The sequence below is a fragment of the Cajanus cajan genome, chromosome 1 (genome assembly GCF_000230855.2).
Source record: "Cajanus cajan strain Asha chromosome 1, NIPB_CcT2T_4, whole genome shotgun sequence".
Lineage (NCBI taxonomy): Eukaryota > Viridiplantae > Streptophyta > Magnoliopsida > Fabales > Fabaceae > Cajanus > Cajanus cajan.
In genome coordinates, this window is record NC_138517.1 from 87,759,629 (window position 1) to 87,786,087 (window position 26,459).

Sequence of the window (26,459 nt, forward strand, 5' to 3'; positions counted from 1 at the left end):
AAATGATATATATAATAAATTCTTTTGTTTTATAGACGAAATAATTCATCAAAGAAGTTTAAAGTAAAAAATAACTAATCATCTTATCATTATTCGTGTTATAATATGATTGGGGAAAAAATTTCTTTTGAAAAACATATAAATTTATTATCATTAAAACTTATATATTGAAAGATTAAAATTGTGTTTTAATTTAACAAAACTCAAATGTTAAAATTATAAAATTACACAATATAAAAATAATAATTAATATAAATTAATTTGTTTGAGTTTTACATTCTAATATCGATGTTATCAAATTTGAAGTTTTAAAATCCGAATCAGATTAGTGATCTTAATCAAATTGACCTTTTTCCTTAGTTTAATTAAAAGTAATAGTCATTAAATCGTTTGGACATGTGTCCAACCCTAATTTATATATTTTTATTCTCTTTGTATACATAACCTTAATTTTTATTTGATTAAAAAAATAAATATTTATTATAAAAAATATATTAATAGTGATTTAATTATTTTTATTTTTTATGATACTCTTGTATAACTTTTTTTAAAAGTATGATTTTAAATATAAATTATTTTTTTAAGTGACAATCTAGATGTATTAAGTGCAAACAGTACTTTCTTTTGGTTTCATTTTTTTTTTTTTATAGAATTTAATAAGAATATGCATTAAGTGCACGATCACATTAGTATCATTAAGATATGACAAACATTTAAATTTTTCTCATTTAGATTATATGGTCATCCCAATGCAACATTACAAACATATGACTACCAATAAAAAAATATGATTAATAAATATGCATTTTTTTTTATACTTTTACAAATTATTCAAAGACCAAAGCTAAAATAATTACAATACATAGAGGTCGATTAAATTTCAATATATTGTTTTAAAATAATTATCATTACGTTACAATTAATATTGTATTACATTATAAATTATTTATCATAAAATTAGAATATAATTTTAATAATAAAAATATTTATCATAAATTTTAATTAGAATATGTTATATTAAAATTATTTGTTTATTATAAATTTTAGTTGCATAAAATGATAATAAAAAAAATATCCTGATTAAAGTAGTATTTACTTATTTAATTTTGACATTTTATATACTCTGGTTGGACAGAGAAGAATTTCCGGGTTCTCACCGGCTCATGGAAAAGTCAAGTCCATTTCCCATTCCTCTCCCCTATAAATACCCTGCTCTGCCCTCTTACCAAAGCTATTTTGTTTCACACCCTCGCTCTGCTAGGGTTTCACTCCCTCTCTTCTCTTATACTAATCCCACTGCAACAGAATTTCAAGACCGTAATTTAAAAACTAAGTAACTAACGGTAACGTTAATCCAAGAGAGAAGAAGCATGGATTTGGAAGAGGAACAGGAGTACGATCAGCAAATGATGGAGGAAGAAGACGACGAGGACGAAATCACACAGGAGGACGCTTGGGCCGTTATCTCCGCATACTTCGAAGAGAAAGGCCTCGTTCGCCAGCAACTCGATTCCTTCGACGAGTTCATCCAAAACACTATGCAGGAAATCGTCGATGAATCTGCGGACATTGAAATTCGACCCGAGTCGCAGCACAATCCCGGTCACCAATCCGATGTCGCCGAGGTACCTTCACAATTCAACTTCTGCATTGTTAGGTTAACCATCAGTTATTTTATTAATTAATTCAATTGCTCTTTTTCGCAGACTATTTACAAAATCAGCTTCGGCCAGATTTACTTGAGTAAGCCAATGATGACGGAGTCTGACGGAGAAACCGCCACTCTGTTTCCCAAGGCTGCTAGGTTAAGAAACCTCACCTATTCAGCTCCATTGTACGTTGATGTCTCCAAGAGGGTCATCAAGAAGGGGCACGACGGTGAAGAGGTCACCGAGACTCAGGATTTCACCAAAGTTTTTATTGGAAAGGTGTATCTCTTAGTTCTGAATGCTAGCTTTAACTTCGTTATTCAATGCTCAATGACTGATTGGGGGTATTACTCTTTTTTGTTTTTGTTGTTGTTATTGGAAGGTTCCTATCATGCTTCGATCTAGTTATTGCACGTTGTACCAGAATTCGGAGAAGGATTTGACTGAGCTTGGAGAGTGTCCATATGATCAAGGTGGGTATTTCATTATTAATGGGAGTGAGAAGGTTCTGATTGCTCAGGAGAAGATGAGCACCAACCATGTCTACGTCTTCAAGAAGAGGCAGCCCAACAAGTATGCTTACGTGGCTGAAGTTCGGTCCATGGCGGAGTCCCAGAACAGGCCGCCCAGTACTATGTTTGTGCGCATGCTCTCTCGGACTAGTTCCAAAGGGGTAATGCTAATTCTGCAATGTAGCTTTCTCGCTGTTATGTGTTTTATGCAGTGTCTGATGATTTTATGGGTTTTCACTCCTTCAGGGTTCTTCGGGACAATATATACGCGCCACTCTTCCATACATTCGAACTGAAATTCCCATCATTATTGTGTTTCGAGCATTGGGGTTTGTTGCTGACAAAGACATACTTGAGCATATATGCTATGATTTCTCAGATACTCAAATGATGGAGTTACTTCGTCCGTCCCTGGAAGAAGCGTTTGTAATTCAGAATCAACAGGTGGGTTATGCTGATTTTATATAGTATTTGCTTGTAGCCATGGTGATGCTTACTTATCTATTCTGGAACTTAGAATAATTTCTGGTGAGATCATTGTACTGTACCAGCTCATTTCAGTCTTTGACTTGAAATAGTCTGTTTTTCCTGTACTGCTTATTTTTGTAGCTAGTTTTGTGAAGTCTTCTGTCTGCATATTCCAGTTTAATTATTTCCTTTTATATATATTGCATAACGATTTTTCTTTCTCCCCCCTTTTACATATGATGTTATCTGCTTTTGCAGTGGAATGGTTTTTTCTTTTTAATTAGCCCTGATTTAAAACTTATTTTTTTAGTGAAGTATGGTATCATCTGATAAATTTCTTTTTAAACTCCATGGACTTGGTATTAGGAAATTTTGTTTTATTTTCTAATAAATATATCTGAAATGCAGGTTGCACTTGACTACATTGGGAAAAGAGGAGCAACTGTAGGTGTAACCAAAGAAAAAAGAATTAAGTGAGTTGTTGTTGGATGTCTAAAGAACCTGAGGATGATTTATGTGCACCATTTATACCAAGGGTTTACACTTGTATCATAATCTGCACTCTGCAGGTATGCTAAGGAGATCCTTCAAAAGGAGATGCTCCCTCATGTTGGTGTTGGAGAATATTGCGAGACCAAGAAAGCTTACTATTTTGGGTAAGTTAATCCTTTGTTAAGATCTTGTGTTTTCATTTTAATGACTTAGTGAGTCTTTATTGTACTATCATTGCCCCACAGATATATCATTCATCGGTTACTATTGTGTGCTCTTGGGCGGAGGGCTGAAGATGATAGGGATCATTATGGCAACAAAAGGCTCGACCTTGCTGGTCCTTTACTTGGGGGCCTTTTTAGAATGGTTTGTTTCCCTAACAATTGAAATTGCTTAATCCAATTTTTTATGTTGTAACTTTCTGATTATTCCTGACTACTGTAATTTGTGATGCAGCTATTCAGAAAGCTGACAAGAGATGTCAGGGCTTATGTACAGAAGGTTTGTTCTGACTTCAATGTACATCTATTGTTGTATTCATTTTGCATTGTCTAAACCTTTATACTCCATGAATGGTGCAGTGTGTTGATAATGGGAAAGATGTTAATCTGCAATTTGCTATCAAAGCAAAAACCATCACAAGTGGGCTTAAATACTCACTTGCTACTGGTAATTGGGGGCAAGCAAATGCTGCTGGGACTAGAGCTGGAGTTTCACAGGTTTGAATGCAAATTATAGCATTATGATTCAAGTAAAAGTTCTGCTGCATATATTCTATAAAAGAAATGAGACTAATCTTTTTTATCTTTTACTTCAGGTGCTAAATCGTTTGACTTTTGCATCCACTTTATCTCACTTGCGAAGACTGAATTCCCCAATTGGACGTGAAGGTAAAATTTCTTAGCTATCCAAGAATGATCCAGCCTTCAATCTTCCCTTCCCCACTTGTGCATTGCTTGCATAAATATATATCATTTATGCAATATGGGAACGTGTTTGTAGTTATTTCTTTAGATTCACTCACAGATTATGCACTATTACAATATTGTTTGTTTGTCTAAATTTTAATTTCTTCCTTTCCCTTTTTATTCCAGGGAAGTTGGCCAAACCAAGGCAGTTGCATAATTCACAATGGGGAATGATGTGTCCAGCTGAAACACCTGAAGGACAAGTGTGTATTTTGCATTCATAGCACACTCCTATTGTTGTATAATATTAGTTATGAAAAAATTGCCCCCCTGGTATTTATGAGGCTGATTGGGCTATTATATAGGCATGTGGACTTGTCAAGAATCTGGCATTGATGGTCTACATAACAGTTGGTTCAGCAGCATATCCTATTTTGGAGTTTTTGGAAGAATGGGGCACAGAAAATTTTGAGGTTAATGGCTTTCCTGCATGAAGTTAATTTGTTCTCTGTATGTATGATTTATTTTGCTTAAACTTGTTTATTTTCCTTCAATATAGGAAATTTCTCCTGCTGTGATCCCCCAAGCCACAAAAATTTTTGTAAATGGTTGCTGGATGGGCATCCATCGTGACCCTGATATGTTGGTGAGAACATTGAGAAAGCTGAGACGCAGGGTAACTATCATTTCACTTTTAATTTTGTTTGACAGTTTTTTTTTGTTTGATCGAAACTGTACAAACAAAAATAATAGGATATCATGATATTGTAATCTTACACATAATCATTGAAAGCTGATGTTGCAATGATTACCTTGTATCTTTGCATCCCTTATTGCAACAGGAATGATATGTGTTGTAATGTATTATGTATATAGCTTTTTTGGTTGAGGTATGTGAAGTTGTCAATAATTCTTGCATAGATGAACCATTAGACAGACGATAAATGATAATGGAAGTTCATATGATGATCTCTGAACCACAAGCATTATTTCCCATTTTTTTCTTCTGGCCCCAACAGTTTTATTATGATAATGCTAGATGTGGCCGCTTATTCCCACAAGTGTCCATAAGAATATACATGATTTTTTTTAGTGGGGGCCATAATGTGGGCAAAATTTTCAAATATTTGCTTTATTGATAACCTTTGTTGAGCCACTTGAATAGCCCCTTTTTTTTATTTTCTTTTGGCCTTTGGTTCATTAACATTGCATATATATATATATATATATATATATATGTTGCAATGATACGTTTTAATTGTGGTGTGGTGCTTATGGCTCTTATCTGGTGCAGGTTGATGTTAATACTGAAGTTGGGGTTGTCAGAGATATCCGTCTTAAAGAATTACGCATATATACAGATTATGGTCGCTGCAGTCGCCCTTTATTCATCGTGGATAAGCAAAGGCTTCTCATAAAGAAGAAGGATATTCATGTTTTGCAACAGAGAGTGAGCCCTTAGTAACTGCAGCATACTTTAGGAGTTGGTGTTGTTTTAGTATTTGCTTAACTCATTATTAAATTTCTTCAGGAATCCCCTGAAGAGGGTGGATGGCATGATCTGGTGTCCAAGGGCTTTGTAGAATATATTGACACTGAAGAAGAAGAGACTACAATGATTTCCATGACGATTAATGTTAGTTGTACTATAATCTTAGATTTGAAAAATGTTGACCTTTCTATAAGTTCCTTAATGCAAAATTAAGAGGCGATAACAAAACAAAAAAATGATTTGTGAATAAATCTTATAGGATCTTGTACAAGCTAGACTCAATCCAGAAGATGCTTATTCGGATACATACACTCATTGTGAAATCCACCCATCACTGATTTTGGGTGTATGTGCTTCCATCATACCATTTCCTGATCACAATCAGGTAAATATGGTGTTTTTTGAGTAGTCATTCTAATTTACACACATTATCAATCTCACTCAGCATCTTCTTGTGTAATCAGTCCCCACGTAATACATATCAGTCTGCTATGGGAAAGCAAGCAATGGGAATATATGTTACCAACTACCAGTTTCGAATGGTACTGTTTGATTGCTTTGTGAATAACGTGTGGCTGTTCTTCTGTTTGTGTATTATACTTTATACTGTATTTTACCTGATGGTTTTTCTCTATTACTTAGGATACCTTGGCCTATGTTTTATATTATCCACAAAAGCCACTGGTTACTACAAGAGCCATGGAGCATCTTCATTTCCGTCAACTCCCAGCTGGAATTGTAAATTATTGTTTTCTTTGTTTATATCATATTATCATTGTGTTGATGATTAAAACATTCTAATATATTTACTACTTGTGTATTAGAATGCCATTGTGGCCATTGCCTGTTATTCTGGTTATAATCAAGAAGATTCTGTCATCATGAATCAATCGTCAATAGATCGTGGATTCTTCCGGTCTCTGTTTTTCCGTTCATATAGGTGTGTGTTGCCCATAATTGGACAATTACTCTTTTAGATTGTCATTTATGTGATTTTATTATATGCTGCATTTTATCTTTACAGAGATGAAGAGAAGAAGATGGGAACCCTAGTCAAAGAAGATTTTGGTCGTCCAGATAGAACTAACACCATGGTGAGAATTGTCTCTGGTGGCAAATGACTATTCTTTCTTAGCATTTTCTGTTTCAAAAAAAATGGTTTTTGTTTTTTTGTGTTTTATTCCCAGTTTCGTTTTGTAGGGAATGAGACATGGTTCTTATGATAAGCTGGATGATGATGGTCTTGCACCACCAGTAAGCATTTCAATTTATGCCTTGTTGCCTGTCCTCAACAAATTTTACATAAACTGAAATGATTTATTATTATGAAATAGGGCACGAGAGTGTCTGGTGAGGATGTTATTATTGGGAAGACCACCCCTATATCTCAGGAAGAGGCACAAGGGCAAAATTCACGTTACTCAAGGCGTGATCACAGCATAAGCTTACGTCATAGTGAAACTGGAATTGTTGATCAAGTAAGTTTATCATATTTATTTACTTTAATGTGTTTGATTTTTAGTTTAAGGCTAAGTTAGGAACGCATAAGGAATGAGAAGTTTAGAGTTTAATTATTACAGGATTGCTTGTCAAAAGAAAATGTGTATAAGTGAATTTTGAAGTAAGAACTTAATAAAATATTGCCTATTTTGTAGGTTCTGCTGACAACAAATGCTGATGGATTGAGATTTGTGAAAGTAAGAGTGAGATCTGTTCGAATACCCCAGATTGGTGACAAGTTCAGTAGTAGACATGGTCAGAAGGGGACAGTTGGTATGACTTATACACAAGAAGACATGCCCTGGACTGTGGAAGGCATTACCCCTGATATTATTGTCAATCCCCATGCTATTCCTTCTCGAATGACAATTGGTCAGCTTATTGAATGTATCATGGGGAAGGTGGCGGCCCACATGGGTAAAGAAGGAGATGCAACTCCATTTACAGATGTTACTGTAAGTAGTGTTTTTCAATCCGTTTTTTTTTTTTTTTTTTTTTTTCGTGTGCAAGTGTGACAACAAATTCATGCAGATATTGGAAGTGACATAAGTAAAGCTTGTTCCTGTTGCTTCAATTGGATCTTATTCTTACCCATCCTGTTACATAAGGATAACCGATTAGAATGTGTGTTTTTAGGATGTATTCTGAGTAAGCCGTTATTATGCCTGAAGAAATCTGCCCACGACCAGGCAATTTGCCATTCACTTTTTAACTAACTTAATCCTGTAGTTTACTTGAGACCAAGGGAAGTGTCTGTAAATTTATTGTTTTTAGGTTTATCTCAAGATACATTTGATTAAGAGTATATATATTGTCCAAACTTTTTAAACTCCCATCTTTTTCGACTATAATCCAGGTGGATAATATCAGCAAAGCTCTACACAAATGTGGCTACCAAATGCGTGGTTTTGAGACTATGTACAATGGTCATACTGGGAGACGACTCAGTGCCATGATTTTCCTTGGCCCTACATATTACCAAAGACTGAAGCATATGGTTGATGACAAGATCCATTCTCGTGGACGGGGTCCTGTGCAGATTCTCACAAGGCAACCTGCCGAGGGACGGTCACGAGATGGAGGTCTCCGATTTGGAGAGATGGAACGAGATTGCATGATAGCTCATGGAGCTGCTCACTTCCTAAAGGAAAGATTGTTTGATCAAAGTGATGCATACAGGGTCCATGTGTGTGAGCGTTGTGGGTTGATAGCTATTGCAAATCTCAAGAAGAATTCTTTTGAGTGCAGGGGGTGCAAGAACAAAACTGACATTGTTCAGGTGAATGATCATTTATCTTTTCTGGTAATATAGTCAAACGTCAAAGGTTTCCCTTTTGCTGAATTCATTCGCTTTTGATTGTCCATGTAGGTTTACATTCCTTATGCTTGTAAGTTGCTCTTCCAAGAGCTAATGGCTATGGCCATTGCTCCAAGAATGCTGACAAAGGATATCAAATCTGCAAAAGACCAAAAGAAGAAGGGAGCCTGATAAAACATTAATGCTCTCGAGCATTTGGAACACGCATGCTATCTAAATCCATGAATTTGATTTGCTAGTATTTTTCAAGTCTGAAATTACAGGAACCTTTCAAGTGTTGGAAAGTCACAAGCGAGTAGTTTTGATATATTAATCACCGATGCTTCCCTTAGCGTCTGAGGTTGATGTAGTCCCTTTTGTATTTGCCGTAACTACTTTATTCAAGGCTGCTTGTTGCTAGCGACTAATAATATTACTGGCATTGTATATATAATTGCAGTTTTTCAATGCCGAGAACTTGTTTTTTATTTACTGAACAGTTGTGTTAGCTTAAGTTTCTTTGACGTAATTTTAGTGAGCCCCGTCTTATTAAACATCAATTCCAGCTCCAATTTTGGGGCTCCTTCAGTTGGTTTTATTTTTATTTTTTATTTTTGGTGGTAGGGGGAGAGGTCAGGAGGTGAATATATGGATTATTATGTAAGTTTCATTGCAGCGCATGAGAGCTATGGTGTGCTGTACTCATTCTTCAAGTTCAATTGTACCATTGTACCATTTAATGCAATTAGAGAATTTATTTGACAATGTATTGTATCACGTTGATTCGAGTGGATTTTTATTTACCATTTATAGTTGATAGAAGTTCCATTACTTGTAACATCTCCTTTCCTTTTATGATAGTTGCTTAAGTTTGTATTATACAAACCAAATAATTTTATAAATTTTCCATAATAGAATGATGTTAATGTTTCTTTTTATACTCTTTATTTGTTTAATAATAAATATGTATATTTATATTAGTTGTTATGTGTAAATTAACTAAATTATGAGATATAAATTTGTAATTGATAATACAATTAATCTTGTCTAGAAATTTGAAAATGATAAATAAATAAAAATAAAATTTTCATATCAACGTCTAGTTTTCGTTCCAACTCTAAACCATATCAACAACAGCTAGTTTTTGTACAAAAACAAGTCATTTCCTCGCTGCTTTTCATTTTCTTGGTTATGTCAAAGGCACTCCGAGCCAATCGAAAGTTCTTTAGAAGTTATGCTGAAGATCACATGACCATGGCATCTTATAAACACTGAGTGGATTCCAGAGAGCCTTAGCTGGAGTGTTTCGAAGAGTTCCTGGAATGTTAATTGACAAGTCATTGTCCCAAATTGTATGTTTATATGCATTTTTTCTCCGTTTCTTGTCTTCTTGGAATATATAATACATAAATCATGTTAGATAGATATGATATGTTGTTTGCCTACCCTGGACCGTAGGAACCGTAAAAGTTCTGTCACTTGGATATATGGAAAACCTTTTTTACACATTTGGTAGAAAAGATGCACGAAAGCTGTCTAGAATGATGCATTTGAGTTGCTCGATTTGTTGTTCTAGATTTTTTATGTTTAGGTTGAGAGAGACTTAAAGAGCATGTGTGAGACAATTTCCTCTCACCCCCCTCCAAAAAAAAATTATTTCACTTTTTCTTCCGTAAGATTAGGAGTACGTTTAATGTACAGAATTAAAAAAAAAAAAGACAAATACTTAAATTACACAATAATTTTTTGCCGAGAGAATAAAGGAATAATGAGTAATGCAAATAAAATAATATTAAATTTATTACAATATAATTTTTAATATTATCATAATGAATTATTATTATATTAATGAGGATGATAATAACGGTTATAATATAATAATATAAAAATAGAAATATAATAGTGATGAACGAGAAACATTAGGGTGGGAGATAGTGGTGGTACTAGTTGTAGATAGATAAAGGTGGAAATGAGATTGATACAACAATATAATAGTGAGCATTTTCGTATTTTGGATAAAAAGTTGTCAAATAGTTTCAAAGAACAAGAAAGTAGAAAATTTGTTTCATCTTTCTAGTTTTTATCATGTCCCCATGATCATGACTCTTGTAAATCAAATATAAAATAATTATTTTTATTATGTCCAATACCATAAATTTTAATAAATCCAATATCATAATTTTAACAAATGGAACAAACTCTAATTATTATATATATATATATATATATATATATATATATATATATATATATATATATATATATTAACATCAGTTTTAACAAATTTTTTAAACAATTCATGACATATGTTTATAGATCATTAAAGATATGATATTATGTCGATGATGTGATATAATAATTTTTTTTTATTATAGTGACAAATAATGATATTATCACAATGTTAAATACAATCAATTACATAATTTTAAAGGTTAAAAATAAAATGTTGAGAATATACACGATGATTTAAAAAATAAATATTTATAAGAAAAAGTATTCTGAATTACATTATAAATTATGTTTGGTTTGATTTTTTAAAGGAGAAAAGAAATTAAATATTTTGTGAATAAATTATTACGATATTTTTTAATTAGTAAATAAATTAAAATTGAATTTTTTAATTATGAGATTCAAAGTTATTAAAGGTTTACGTATGTTTGCCACTATAATATATCATTATTTTGGTTTGGGTCTTTGTAATTTTATTTTAAAGGTTATTGTAATTTTCTTTTTTTACCATTTTGGTTCTTGTTGTTCTGTTAGATTTTTATTATTACTTTAGCTTTATGACATTCTGTTAGTTTTGCGAAAAAAAAAAATTGATAGGACTAAAAATAAATTATTCACGTATTACAAAAAAATGAAAAATTTGGTATAATACTAGGACTTCAATAAAATAATAGGGGCTAAAATATTTTTTTTACAAAAATTATTTTTAAAAAATAATTTTATAAAAACTAAAATTAAAAAGTGATATATTAGATGAAGAAAAAATATACTTAAGCTAAAATAATAAAAAAATAATAGATTGTCTGAATATGTATTTCGAATGATAGTCCGATTAATTAAAAAATATTTTTTTTCATTAAAATATTATTTTATAATTAAAAAATTATAAACGTCAATAACAAATAATTCAGAAAATTATTTGGAAGAGTTTTCGGTTAAAATTTCGGAAGATGTAATGTTACTCTAATAATAATAATAATAATAATAATAATAATTATTATTATTATTATTATTATTATTATTATTATAATAATGGAGTTTATATATATTTTTATTCTCTTTAAAATGAATGATTTTGATTTTAACTTTTGAAATAAAATTTTGTCGATTTTTCACATTTTTTTTTATCAGTTTTCATCTCTCAAAAATCAAAATAATTGTTTTTGATACAATCTTATGACATTAGTCAGCAACTTATATGTTCAACAGAAAATTAAGTGATAGTGTTTGTGACTTGGGTTACGTCTATTTTTTTCTTTTAAATTTTTAATATGAGTGTTATTTATCTTTTTTTTAAAAATGAATTTAGAGATTAAAAATAAACATTTTAGATCTTGGAATAATAAGGAAAAATGTATTATAGGAGGTATGATTTAAATTCTATTGTTTTTATCAAAATTAGTGATTAGATTTTAAAAATATGAAAGAAAATTAAAAAAAAAAACTCGCTTGTCCTGTAATGGTTGAAAATATATTTAAACAAAATAAATATCCGTGATTATACATTTCACGCCCCTTTACCACTTCCAAGATTATGAACATTGAAAAGATATTTAGCATCACAAAAATGACAAAGCAAAAAGATCTTGAAATGATCTTAAAAAAGAAGGGTATTGAAATGATTACGACGTGTGGTTTAATAAATAAAATAATGCTCCATTAGGAATAAAAAATAAGTCAGATATATAGCAAATAAAAATAAAAACAGAGAAATTAGTAATGAGTGATAAATTATTTATGGCATTTTTTAACGGTCTCAAAAAACAAAAATTGCCAACAAACATGTAATTTCTGGCAACTTTAAACCTTTAGAAAAAAAAATCCAAATAAGAAAAATGTGCGACAGAATTCTTTTGCCATTTATGCGCGTCTGAACTTTTTATAAAAGATCATGGGATTTTTGCAGTCTTGGTCCTTTTTGGCTTGTAATGATTATCCCTAAATTGTTTCTCATATCTAAATCTTTAATATTTCATTAAACATCAATCCACTTTGGATCATACGGATCCATCTTAATAATCTAGAAATGATCAAATGAGTCGTTAGCAATTAATGGTACCGCCAACAAATTCTAATAAAAGTCTTAAAAAATGGGATACTATGTAAAGTATTGGGGAAAAAAGCTTAATTTAAATAAGAATTAATTATTATTAGTGTAAAAAAAATTTACACGATAAATAAATTATATCTTTTAACTGTGTTATGTCATTGTTAAAAATAAATATGTTTTTTTTTTGTTCGTCCCTGGAGTATCCAGGGTCGATAGCTGGCCCCAAAATTTAACGCGGCTGCATACACAAAGCAGGATTTGAACCTCTGACCTTGCTTAAGCGGATCAACCCGTACCGCTGAACCATACGCTTGGGATTTAAAAGTAAATGTGTTTATATAATATAGTATAATTAAAATTAATGTAAAAATTTTTTACACTAACCGTGTATAAGTGATTAACTCTTTAAATAATATTAGTTTAAGTTAATTAGGATACATATGCGATGTGTGTGAGATCATGTATCATTGAAAAAGAAAAAAGTAAATAAAAAAATGAAAAAAGACATGATTATTAAAATGATTTTTTTATATGTTATTTTAATTTTATATTTATTTTAAATTAAATTATACATTATATTTAATGTTGAAATAATTATTTGAGCTACAATTTTTTCACTTTGTTTTCTTAGACCATGAATATTATTTAACCATTTTTCATATTATAATTTTTCTTAAAAAAATTTTGTCCTTCTATTATTGTACCAACAACATGCATTATTGTTAATGTGACATGACATGACGTTATATTGATGCGAGTATGCGACACATGATGAGATTATGACAATGTGGGGAAATAGACTTTTTTTTTGGTCGTAGAATTTTGCAACTTGGAAGGTAGGGTTGATGGTTTTGGTGGTGAAGGCGAGGGAGAGTTCACCATTTATGATGGTTTGGGCTTTGGGTGAATTTGTGAAGTTTGACATCAACAATATTTTGGAGCACGATGAGATGAGTTTTGTTGTGAAGATCTAGTAAATGTGGTGTTGTTGATTGTTCGTGTGATGAAGAGCACAAAAGGGTACATTGTATTATTATTATTGTGAATATAAAAAGAATCTAATACTTCATAAAAATAGTACACTATAAATTACTTAAACAAATGGTCCACAATAATTACATTTCTCAATAATGGAAGATGTAAGAGAAAAGGAGGGAAAAAATCAATGATTAATTTAATAGAAATGAAAAAAAAATGATAGAAAATACTTTTTAAATTATATGAATTAAAAAATTATAAAAGTGAACTTAAAAGTAAAAAAAAATAGAAAATATTCCTATATTCAGTAAAATCACAAAAAAAAAAAACTTCAACTACCATCCAAGAAAAAAACATTCAGTGAATCTAAAAACAAAATTCTCTCGGATCTAATTGTCTGTTATAGATATAAATCTCATATTTTTTATTATGATTCTATAAATCACATTATACCTATTATTGTTATTAATAGATTCATGAATTTTGACATTTATAATTATTATCTTGATGATTCATGAAATAATGAGATTTTATTATTGACTATTTGAGTAGGAAAGTTAATGCGCAAGCACATGAACTTCAATATGTGTGTCTGAAAAATCTGATAATCTATGAGAGACTAATACTAGGTATGCTATCCATTAATCTCGGTGTTAAGTATTTAGTCATTTAAGAAAAAAAGTTTGTCATCTTATAATTGATCTTCATAATAGTTACCTAACTATTGTCGATGGGAGACCAGTGTGACTGTGATCCAGAAAAAGTAAATGTAAAGGAAATAGAAGGAATTAAAGATGAGAAAAAGTAACTCCAACACAGACTCACCAAACAAAAAGCAATTGATATTTGAGAGGTAATTCCGAGTAGAATCGTATCAAGAAAAACGTTTGAAATGAGGCCAAACAAGTATGGGAAAAAGACAAAACCATGGTAGAAACCAATGACCAAAATTCTAATTGCAAATATAAGACAATCAATCAACAAGCTAATATTTTTCCCAGTACATTCTACTTTTTTTTTAAATATTTTTTTAAGAAATACTTACTTTTATTTTAAAGATTTTTTGAAAAAATATTTTCCAAAAATAATATCCTACTGACTATCCAACTTTGACCATTTTTACAAGTGTCTAGAATTATAAGTAAATAATCAAAATAGCTTATGAAATCGTAATTTAGTCATTCTTTTCTATGAAATTATATTTTTTATTTATACCAATGTTAGTCGACCTGGTTGAATATCTGAGCATCTGACCTGACCGACCAAATTTCGCTCGCCGATCACATCGATCACCTGCCAAATGTGTCGGTGTGCTCGGCCAAACTACGGATTCATGCCAGGACAATTAAAGAAGGATTAATTTACATAATGTGCCGAATTAGTCCCCTAATTTCCCGGGGTCCAGTCCCTAATTACCACCCAATAAGAAATACTATAAATAGACCCTCAACGAGGTACGTAACCAACTTTTAACTATCACATTTATTACGCCGAACACTTACTTGAGCGTTGGAGTGTCTTTGCAAGCACCCCCCTTCACTTCGGATTACTCGGAAGAATACCTAGACCCAAGACCAGACCCGCCACAACAAGAACAAGTGAAGTGCATATGCTAACACAGGAACATTATTCATTTGAATAAATTACAAGAACATCACCCAAAACTGTCATGAAATTATATATATATATATATATATATATATATATATATAAGTTTTGATCCACAAAATTAATTATTATTAGTCATATTAGCTACTAAGATCGGTTTAGTATTAAGGTCAAAATAATTAGGTTTGATTCTCATTTTTTTATAGTTTTTATATTAATTAAAATATGTGTTAACTTTATCCATTTTAACATATATCAATTATTTTAATCTCTAGTTTTATTATGCATCAATGATTCAATGATATCCAGCCTACTAGATTTCAAATGAAAGCTATGAAATTTTGGGGTAAGTTAGCGATACTTATCAAATTCAAGAATTGAGCAATTTTGTAATGTTAGAAATCAAATTAATTAACAATATTAGTTATATGAATTAAATAGATTGGTAATTTTAAACATTAAACATAAATATTATTATTGTATAATATTAAGGGTTAAGTTAATTGATACATATAATTTTAAAATAATTTAATATATCATTAATAAAATTACATATGGTTACATTGTTTTTCTTTAGCGAGTCACATGTTATATAAAAAAAATGATTATCTTACGTAACACTCACTGGTATTTTTACTTTGTAGCATCATGCATCATGTGATAAAAAACAAATTGAGCATCCAAAAAAATATTCATACTTTAGGTTGGTCCAAACAGTTAATAAGACCTTTACTTTTGACTCGCTTAAAAAGTAATTATTTTACATTAATACTTACATATTTTTTCAAGATCCATAATTCAAAAATTATTTTTTATATTTTTAAGAATTCACTCTAAATGATCTATCTTAAAAAAATATATAACTATAAGTACTTTTTCAAAATACTTCTCTAAAATATTTTTATTTTTTTTACCAAAATATATTATTATTAATTTTTAAAAAATATCACTTTAAAATTTGTTTTAAATTTGTCTCTATGATGAGTTAACCGAGTTTTTTTATTCAAATAATGCTATTTTAAAAAGTTTTTATCCAAATAGTAACTATGCAAATTTATTTATTCAACTAGCACCATTTACTGTTCACGTTCAGAACGGGCCGTTCTAAAAGCAGAACGGGCCGTTTCAAATTAAAAAATAACACATGATGAATGGATCAAAATAGACCGTTCCGAATTCAAAATTAGCACATAAAAAGTGGAACCAGAACGCGCCGTTCTGGCCTATAAATAAATTTTTTTTGGTTCGATTTTCACTTATCAAATACCAAAACTCAGAAACTAACATCAAATAATTAAATTTATTGAATATTAACATTATAAATATAACTAAATAAATTTATTAAAATTCAATACAACAATAAAGATCAATGGTGGCGGAAACTGAATTCATGACCAATATTTGGATATGTCTTCCTAGTGTGACTAAGGGTGTGACCATGTGAACAAGGGATATGAACTTTCTGGAACTTGCCGCAATCACATCACATTACATTTAGCCTTACTGTAAATCTCCCAGCGGGTCATGCGAGCAAGGGATATGAACTTTTTGAAACTTGTCGTAATCATACCACATTTCATTTAGCCTTACTATAAATTTCCCAACGGGTCATGCGAGCAAGGGATATGAACTTTCTGAAACTTGCCGCAATCATACTACATTTCATTTAGCCTTACTGTAAATCTCCCAGCAGGTCAAACTTCTCTCGGATGTTGCGTTTCTTCCAACTTTATTGCCAAATCCAGAACTCAACAAAACTTTCAAGGGTCAGCCAAAGTCCAGCAGGATTAGAACATAGATGGACATTAGAGAACAACATAATTGTGTAAAAAATTGTTCCTATTGTCACACTCCTGGTCACACTAGGAAGACATATTCAAATATTGGTCATGAATTCAGTTTCCGCCACCATTGATTTTTATTGTTGTAATGAATTTTAATAAATTTATTTAGTTATATTTATAATGTTAATATTCAATAAATTTAATCACTTGGTAGTAGTCTCTAAGTTTTGGTATTTGATAAAAATCGAACAAAAAATGGTCTGAATCTGTAAGCCAGAACAGTCCGTTCCGGATTTAGAACGACCCGTTCTGGTTCCACTTTTTGTGTGCTAATATTTAATTTGAAACGGCCTGTTAAGATCCATTAGCCATGTGTTATTTTTTAATCTAGAACGACCCGTTTTGATTTCAGAACGACGTTCTGAATGTGAATATTAAATAATGCTAATTAGATAAATAAATTTACACAGATACTATTTGAGAACATTTTTTTTAAAATAGTATTATTTGATTAAAAATTTTCGAGTTAACCATTCCATCATATTATATAAAAAATAATAATTTTAAGCTCAAATTTTTCTAACATCTATAATATACAAAATATTGATAACTTCTTTAATTTTTTATCAAAAATGGTGAATGTATATAAAATAATTATATCTCTCTTAATATAATCTACTTTATACCTAAAGTTAAAGATTTAAATTTTAATTATTTAATTAAAAAATATAGTCACTTGTTAGAACCAAAGTTGGTTCTCTCAACCTTATCTACCATCTCATTTCCGGGTCATCTTTTATTGTCTTATTCTCCCATTTTACTACAATATTTATTACATTTATTATTTTGTTTCTTTAATTTAGCTGTTCACCCCTAAATCACAGCGTTTTGAGGTGGCGTTTTACACGTTTTGATAATTTTATAATAAATTTTAATTAACGTTATTCCTGCACTTTATACTCCGTAATAATAATAATAATACTATATATTTGATTCTTTATAACAACGGTATATGCGATTCTGTGCTTCTTCAAGTTCCCACTAAAGTACTTTTGAAGAAAACAAAATTATCTGCAACTGCTTTACTTTTTGATTGGAGTAATTTACGTATTTTTAACGTTACTCTATATATACTCTGTCTTCCTCCCCTTCAAACTTCTCACGGAGCCAAAGCTGTTCCCTTTTTTCATCTGGGTATGTGATTTTCTTCTTAGCTCTCTTGGATTACAAGAGAACCTCCACATCCGTGGATGCTATAGTTTGATTTAATTTGTATTGTGTAGATCTCGTGTTTTTGCTGACTTTTGAACATTAATCTTAAACTCAATCGTTGTTGAGATTTGTTGACTTGCTTTATGAGTGTCTGGTGCCAATTTTTGTTTACTTATATTTGTTACCATTCCGGGTAGGAAATAAGCAGAAAATCATCTGGGGGCTTCCTGTTTGTGGGCAACACTTAGCCTTTGTGTGTTTAGTGAATCCTGGTTTTTAGATTTTGATCCTGGAACTAGTATTTGCATCTTCATCTGATGCTATGATGCTATTTACCCTTTTGGATTTTTCACCGCTTACCTTGATTGATCTCCTAAAAGGATAAGTTAAGTTACTAACTTCTTCTCTGGCATCCGTGTTGGTTTTGTGTATTGTGATTGTTTAGTTTATCTTTGTTATATAGTGGTTGGTGATTGCATACGGTTACATGACCTAGGCATCTTGTAGCGAGTGGATTTCAGAGAGCCTTGGCTGGGGTGTTTTATAAGTTCCTGGAATTTAATTTAATTTAATTATTATTATTAATAATTTTTTTTTACGATAACCGAGTTTGAACTTACTCTTGTGCATATTATATCAAATGAACATACAAGTCATAGTGTCCCAAATCTTTGGTTTCTTATCTTCAAGGAGATGTAAGCCATAAATCAGAATTGGATAGATTTGATATGCTGTTTGCTTACCTTGGACCACAGGAACCGTTAAAGTTCGGTCACTTGAAATTGGTGGAAAATATGCATGATATCTTCTGATCTCAGAATGACGCGTTTGAGTTGCTTGACTTGCTGCTTAAGCATTATTATGTTTAGGTTGAGAAAGACTAAGAAATTGGAAATTTGATCAGTTTTACATTAATGGTAGTACTTTATGAGCAAATTTTGCTTGTGAACAAAGGGTTATATTTGCTTTGATCACCGGTCCTTGCTTGAGTAAATGGATTCATTAATAACCACTTATAGTCTTTTTAAGGATGTATCCTGAAGTTTGATCTCCGAATCCGTTTGTATGAAAAAATACCTTTTAGGAGAAATTGATACCTAAAATAGATCTCAATATCTCGATGGATTAGACCTTGATTTCTTATCTGAGTTCACCCAAAATTTATAATCACCTTAAATTACATGTTATTCCGATATTGATAGTCTTCTCTATTGACATTTTCTTTGCTGGACATCACTTTAATAATGTCCAATTGTTAGTTTCAATTATGCTTGACTTGATCAAGTTAATTTCCCAGTTTTTCTGTGTATTAATCTGGTTTCTCTCCATGTTTCCAGGGTTAAAGAAGCACCATTGACCAAAATTGTGACAAGGGCTTCCTTGATTTTGATGGCATTCCAGCCCTACATATCCCAGGATTTGAAAACCATCCCAAATGCAGAAAACTCAAATGGTTGCTTCGATTGCAACATCTGCCTCGACTTTGCACATGAACCAGTAGTGACCCTATGTGGCCACCTCTACTGCTGGCCATGCATCTACAAGTGGCTCCATGTCCAAAGTGATTCTCTAGCACCTGATGAGCACCCACAGTGCCCTGTTTGCAAAGCTGATATATCTCACAGCACAATGGTTCCACTCTATGGCCGTGGCCAAGCCACATCAGAAGGAAAAACACCTTGTGATGTTTTCATACCACCAAGACCACCTGCTTCATGTGCACAAACTCTATTTGATACATCATCACAAAGTGATCAACAACACATTCCATATCGTAACCCTTATCAGGGTCACTACTTCACATCTCAACCATCCCATGAAGATGAGGATGATGCAACTTCACAAATGCTCAATCTTGGTGCCACCATGACTCCAGGATCACACCACTATCACCCTGTGACTGGCATGTTTGGGGAGATGGTTTATGCTAGAGTGTTTGGCAACTCACAAAATTTGTATGCATACCCAAATTCTTATCAGATGATGGCAAGTACTAGCGCTAGATTGAGAAGGCAAGAGATGGAGGCACACAAATGTTTGAACAGAATTTCTATTTTTCTCTTTTGTTGCTTTCTTCTATGTCTTGTTGTTTTCTGAGTGAGAAGAAGTTGAGATTATTTACTCTCTCTCTTGTATAGTAGAACTGTAGAAGCATGATTGCAAGCTTTTCAAACTTGCTAGATCCAATGGATCATCACAGGCTACACTTCTGTGCTTAATATATTATACTTAAGTTATATCAATAGATTATTTGAACTCATGAGAATGGTGTGTATAACCTTTATATTATTTTTCAAAAAAAATATTTTCGTAATTTTGTAATCAAAGAATATTTAATTAAACTTTTCCTAAATTAATCTTTGCTTATGGGTTTAATAACTCATCCTCACCCTATATAAGACTACGTTAAAGTCTTTAAAAGATGATTTTTAAATAAAATTATAATAAAATTGCACCGTCGGCTAAAGTTTATTCAAGATTTGAAGTTTAATGTAAATTCTAAATCAAGACTCTTTAAACTATAATCTTATAATAATTTTATTTAAAATTCATATACACCTCTCCTCTTTAGAGAAATGATTTTAACACTTCATTTTATACATTCCATTGACATTTATTTTTTTCTCTGTGATAAGTACTAATAAAATAATAATAATATACGTATAGTAAGTATTGTGTTTATTTTTTATTATTAATAAATATAATAAATGATATCACGAAAAATTAATAAAAAAATATTATATTATAATTTATCATACTAGTATATTTCCAATACTAGTATATTTTCCAAACCAAAATTGGTTGGCAAGTAATAACAAAACAAAATATATGCGTATTTAATGCAAAGTCGTGATAATAATTTTTAGTAAATTATACTTTTCTCCTTTAAGAAATATAAATATTACACTATCTTTCACTGTTATATTAAAAGTTATAATTTTTTCTTTGAACAAATTCTAATATATAATATTTTATTCATTTTTTAAATTGTTTATTAAAATTTCATTACAAAAAAAATTATTATCAAAATACCTTAACACTAACATCCCCTGAGAGATGTGAATATTATACCACGTTCCCTTCTTATAAACATTTTTTTCCCTTAAAAAAAATTAAACATGCTACACTTTAACTTCTTAGTTTACATATTTAATTATTATTTTATTAAAATTAACTATATATATCTTAAAAAAATATTTTCATTATAAATAAAAATAATATATTATTAAAGTGTTAGGATATAAATAAAAATGTTTTTAAAGTTATGTATCAAAATAAAAATAATATATAAATAAATAAGTATAATAAAATCTAAGTGTTAGGATATTACTTATTCAACATAGTTAATGTAATATTTTTATAAAAAATTAAACAAAATAATATTTTCATTATATAATATTAATTATATATATGTGAAATTAATATATTATTTAATTGATGTCAGTGATAAAATATTCAAATACTATATAAATAAATTATTATTTTATGATAAAGTATTATTTATTATATTTAATTAATGTAATGCTAAAATATGTATATTAAATATATAATTTTAAAATAAATATATTTATATTAAAATTTTATTATTGAATAAAATATAATTATTGTAAATTTAATATATATATATATATATATTAATTTATATTATATATATTGACATATATATAAGTATAATATAATATAATTTTTAGTTTTTATTTTATTTATTATTTTAATATAATAATTTAAATTTAATTAAATATTTTACAATTTTTTTTAATTCAGTGAATGAATGGAAAAAAATTATAAATATTTTGAAATATATTTTAATTAAAATTATATTTTTTATGAATAATTAAATTAAAAATATTTTTTAAAATCTTATAATGGTAATTTTTTTAACAATGTTAAATTAATATAATAAGAGAGTGATAATTTAAGAAATAAAAGTATAATTTATTTTATATTTTAACATATGTAGAATGAATAGTATAATACTTATATCTTTTAGGAGATGGAAATGTAATTTATATTAACAACATTAAATTAAATGAATTAAATTTTATATTTTAATATAAGAGTGGAGGAAAGTATAATACTCTTATATATCTCCAGAGAGTATAATGTAACTTTTTTTGAAAAATTTATGAACGTCACGACTAATTATTGCACATGTAAAAAAAAATTAATATGTATTGCATTGCATTGCATGTTCTCTCACCTTTGCTTCATTGTCGCTTTGCGTTTAGGCGTCAGTAGCATATTGTGTTTCTTTATCATTTATATGGATGGTGGATAAATTTGGTATAACAAAATTATAAAATAGCTTAAAACAGATAAGTTAACTGAAATTTTAAGATATATGAGAAGATCAGTTGCAAAACTTAAAAAATTATAAGCCTAAAAACATTAAAACTATTTTTATATAATTATAAGTTAATTAATAAATATAAAATGACATAAAATTAAATAATAGTTATTTCAGGTAGAAACCTATTTCAATAAATTAATAAGATAAACATGAAAAAACAAAAAAAGTTAGTAGCTTATAAACAACTTATGAAAATAAGTGTTATTAAGATAAGTTTGTGTACTAAATAACCTATTTTGATTAAATTAGATTATAAATTAGTTATTGTAATTAGGTTACTGGCTTATAAGCTCCTCCAATATTATCTTACTAAGAAAATATGTTCACGACTTTTGTAGCTATTGTATAAGTGCTAGACAATGAATATTTTGCACGGATTGCATAATAAAAAAAAATAATTTGAGGAATATATATCATTATATATAACGAAAAAAGGCTTGAAAGAAAGAAAATAAATTATGAATAATTAACCACTCTATTTTTTTTTTGAGGTGATGAATGCACATATAATTTAATTCTTGAAAAATCGACACTATATGTTTCATTCTCATCTATTATCTTAGTAGTTCAGTTATAAGTAAAAGGTGTTTAAAGAATGCACAATAATTTGATAATGACTTTTTCATGAATTATGTTTATCTGATTCTGAGTAGTTAAAATATCAATATGGATGAACGCTTAAAAGTTTAACGTAATCAAATTATGTATATATGTGACAATTAAATTTAACCCTAAAATAATTCATACGAAACCAATCTAATGCTCCTAATGATAGTTTAGTTCGATTTTTATAGCCTATAAGGTTCAATTCACACACTTTAATTTGGTTCAATTTTTTTAAACACTCCTAATGTTTGTGATAAATTTTAATATAAATTCCAATTCACTTCAACTTTTGAGTAATATCGACTATATTACTCATAGTTAAGATTTTTAAATAAGTTAATAATAATTTGATTTCTTTGATCATATAACCTACTTAAAGAGCAGAACTTATTGCACTAGACCAATAAACATTTGTTTAAGTCTTAAAAAAGAGAATTTGTATAAGAAGTTTTAAAAAATTCTTTAAAATAATTTTATTCAAGAAAAAATCAATCTCAGTTATTTTTCATAATAATATTTTCAAAAATTAGATGCTTAGTAACTAAATATATTATATTTAAGCAATTTTTTTTTGTCTAGTAATCATAAAGTGTAATGACTATGATCCTTACTATAACATTCATGTTTAAGGTGCTTATTTAGGTGATTTAGTAGAGTGTTGGGTTAGTTGTATGGTTAGGCTTTGGGGAAGGGTGTTGGTGTGAGATTTCTCTTGAGGGAGACATGAAACTTCTTTTTAGAAGTATTTAGAGAAAAGTCAAAAAAAAATTTCCTCCTCTCCTCTTGAAAATCTCTCTTCGTCTTCTTCTTCCTTAAAGCTAAGCATACTAATTAGCTAGAGGATCCAAGCTTGTAGAGCTGAAGATCTTTGGTCAAAGCCGCACAAAGAACCTTTTCTTTCCAAATTCTGTCTCCTCTTGGTGATTCATCTACAAGTGGTAGAGGAAGCTTGTTTTATTCTTGTTGTTGCATGTTGAAGTTATGAAGTTGATGTTTCCAAGAAAGGTGAACCCAAAATCTAAAATTGTTGATCTCTCTTTGTTGAGGGCATGCATATTGCATTTGAATTGGTTTGCATGTTGAATACGTTGTTTAGAATCATCTTGATGGTTTAAATTTAAGTTTAGAGCTTGTAGATGAGCTTGAGATGGATTAGAGAGGATTGAAAACCCCAAAATCGTAAAAAATAGAAATGGTATTTATCATGAAATGATTGAACAATTTTGAAATAGTTGAGCAGAATTGAAAATCATAATTAGGGGTGTCTTTGGAAGGAAAAAACTGAGCTATTTTGAAATGGTTGAGCAAAATTGGAGATGAAAATCAAGAGTGTCTTTGGAAAGAATCTGCTAAATAATTTTGAAACAGCTGAGCAATTTGGCGATTTCTGAATTAGACTTTTTGTCTTCATAACATTTGTAACCCTAGATGTTAACTTTCTAATGACTTTGGAATCATCTAAAAAGGAGGTATAGAATTTCAATTATGACCTTTTTAATAAACAAAGGTTAAGTTGTCAGCATTTAGACAAACTGTTGCGATTTTTATGATTTTCAATGTAGTAGATGATGGATTTAGAACTTGAAGTCTTCATGATAGTTGTTGATAATCTTTTTGTCTTTTATATGAAATAAAGATGAAATTGATATGAGTAATATAACTCTCTGTGTGGTATTTTATGTGAAGGTTGTCGTTGTATGAAAATTAATTTTAATATGTTGTATGATGTTTTAAGTTGTCTTATAATTGAATAAGGATATATGAACTGTATGATGGATGATGTATGATGTTAATTGTGTTTTTAAGGCAAAAGATGGTTCATGAATATGTTGCATATGTTATGAAGTGCTATAAGTTGAATAATGTAAGTTGGTTGACGTGTACATTATAAGAAATTTATAATGCTAAGTTGTTGGAGATGTGTGATGGAATAATATGTTGACAATGTAAGGGGTTGTATGTTGATGTAAAATGTGATGATGTATATGTTGTAAGATGGAAGCTGATAGTTGTTAAAGTTGAAAGTTGTTATGTATAGAATGTTATGTTTATTATTGTTGTTAAGTTGAAAGTTGATATGTATGTTGAAAGATGATTAAGTTTTAAAAATGTAAGCTGATATGATGTTATGTTGTTGTGTATTTAAAAGTAAGTTAAATGATATTTATGTTGTAATGATGTACAATGATAAGTTGTGAAGTTATTCAGTTGTTAAATGGTGTCGGAAAGTTGGGTGGTGTCAAGTGTGATCAAGCAAAGACTCCCTATCTGGATGATGTCGAATGCCACTAAGGTGACACTGGCATGAGGTAGGAAGAAACTCTCTGCCTGATATGAGATCAAGCGTGGATTTTACCACGTTAGATATAAAGTGTTTAGCTTTCATATATGTTTTTGGTGTGATGTTGTATGTTACAGTATTATTTTCTATACTTACATATTTTTTGAACTCTAGTTTGCCATTCTATTTTCATGTTAGTTTGAACTGTGATGATCATACTTTGAATAAAAGCATATCAAGACTAGGTTTGAGGAATGATTGATGGCAGGTGGTGTGATCTTTTATTAGTGTTGGTGCTACCTAATGTAACTTGTATAATTGTACTTGACCAATACTAGGATATATGATTATTTTGGAATTATTGTATACATGTATATAACTTGTTTATATTGATATGTTTATTTTGATTTTATATTCACTTTTTATACATGTATGACTCATTTTTATTTCACTTTTATATTCACTTTTTATACATGTATGACTCATTCTTTCCTTTAATTTTATATGTTATAGTGATCCAATTTTTCTTACTAATAGTAATTTTACATAATATAGTAACCATGACAAATTATTATAAAAAAATATTAATAAATCATCAATTTAGCTTAGCATGTGAAAAAGGAACAATAAAAATTGACTCGTTTGATGAAAAAGGATTAAATCATCGCGTTTAAAAGTTGGTTGCCAAATATATATGAGTTAGATTATGAAAATTAACAAAAAAAAAAAAAACTAAAAGTTTCATTATAATAAAAAATATATTAGATAAATTAAAAACATTAAAGAAGTGTTTGATAGAATGTGTAAAATTTTTTATTCTTTTCAACTGCTCCTGAAACCAACATACCTTAGATGTATTCATGAGATAATAAAAAATGTAGTTGACAATTAATATATATCGGTACATACTCAAGACTTATCCTCCTCTGTTGAAGGGGTTCCTCACTAAATAACAAAGATTCGGACAGCGGCATAAGCCTTGCAATCTTATCTTCATCATGTCATGTGTCACAAACAAACTCCCATGTCCCATCTCAAGAGG

The 26,459-nt window shown here is 29.6% G+C and overlaps 2 protein-coding genes across 2 annotated transcripts; both read left to right on the forward strand.

Moving 5' to 3' along the window:
* The first annotated feature begins 1,223 nt into the window (after positions 1–1,223).
* NRPB2 (DNA-directed RNA polymerase family protein) lies at positions 1,224–9,083 on the forward strand. The gene is made up of 25 exons (XM_020364828.3): positions 1,224–1,625; positions 1,707–1,928; positions 2,032–2,322; positions 2,408–2,605; positions 3,038–3,102; positions 3,199–3,285; positions 3,367–3,487; positions 3,578–3,622; positions 3,703–3,840; positions 3,939–4,011; positions 4,216–4,292; positions 4,395–4,502; positions 4,589–4,705; positions 5,324–5,479; positions 5,561–5,665; positions 5,781–5,906; positions 5,986–6,063; positions 6,164–6,259; positions 6,346–6,461; positions 6,546–6,615; positions 6,722–6,775; positions 6,856–6,999; positions 7,177–7,476; positions 7,878–8,300; positions 8,391–9,083. The coding sequence occupies exons 1-25, from the start codon at positions 1,371–1,373 to the stop codon at positions 8,508–8,510; spliced, it is 3,585 nt and encodes a 1,194-aa protein (XP_020220417.1). The 5' UTR covers positions 1,224–1,370; the 3' UTR covers positions 8,511–9,083.
* Positions 9,084–17,982: 8,899 nt separating this feature from the next.
* LOC109803139 (E3 ubiquitin-protein ligase RMA1H1) lies at positions 17,983–20,439 on the forward strand. Its single transcript, XM_020364590.3, has 2 exons — positions 17,983–18,161; positions 19,517–20,439. Exon 2 carries the CDS (start codon positions 19,569–19,571, stop codon positions 20,274–20,276), a length of 708 nt encoding a protein of 235 aa, XP_020220179.1. The 5' UTR covers positions 17,983–18,161; positions 19,517–19,568; the 3' UTR covers positions 20,277–20,439.
* The last annotated feature ends 6,020 nt before the right edge of the window (positions 20,440–26,459 follow it).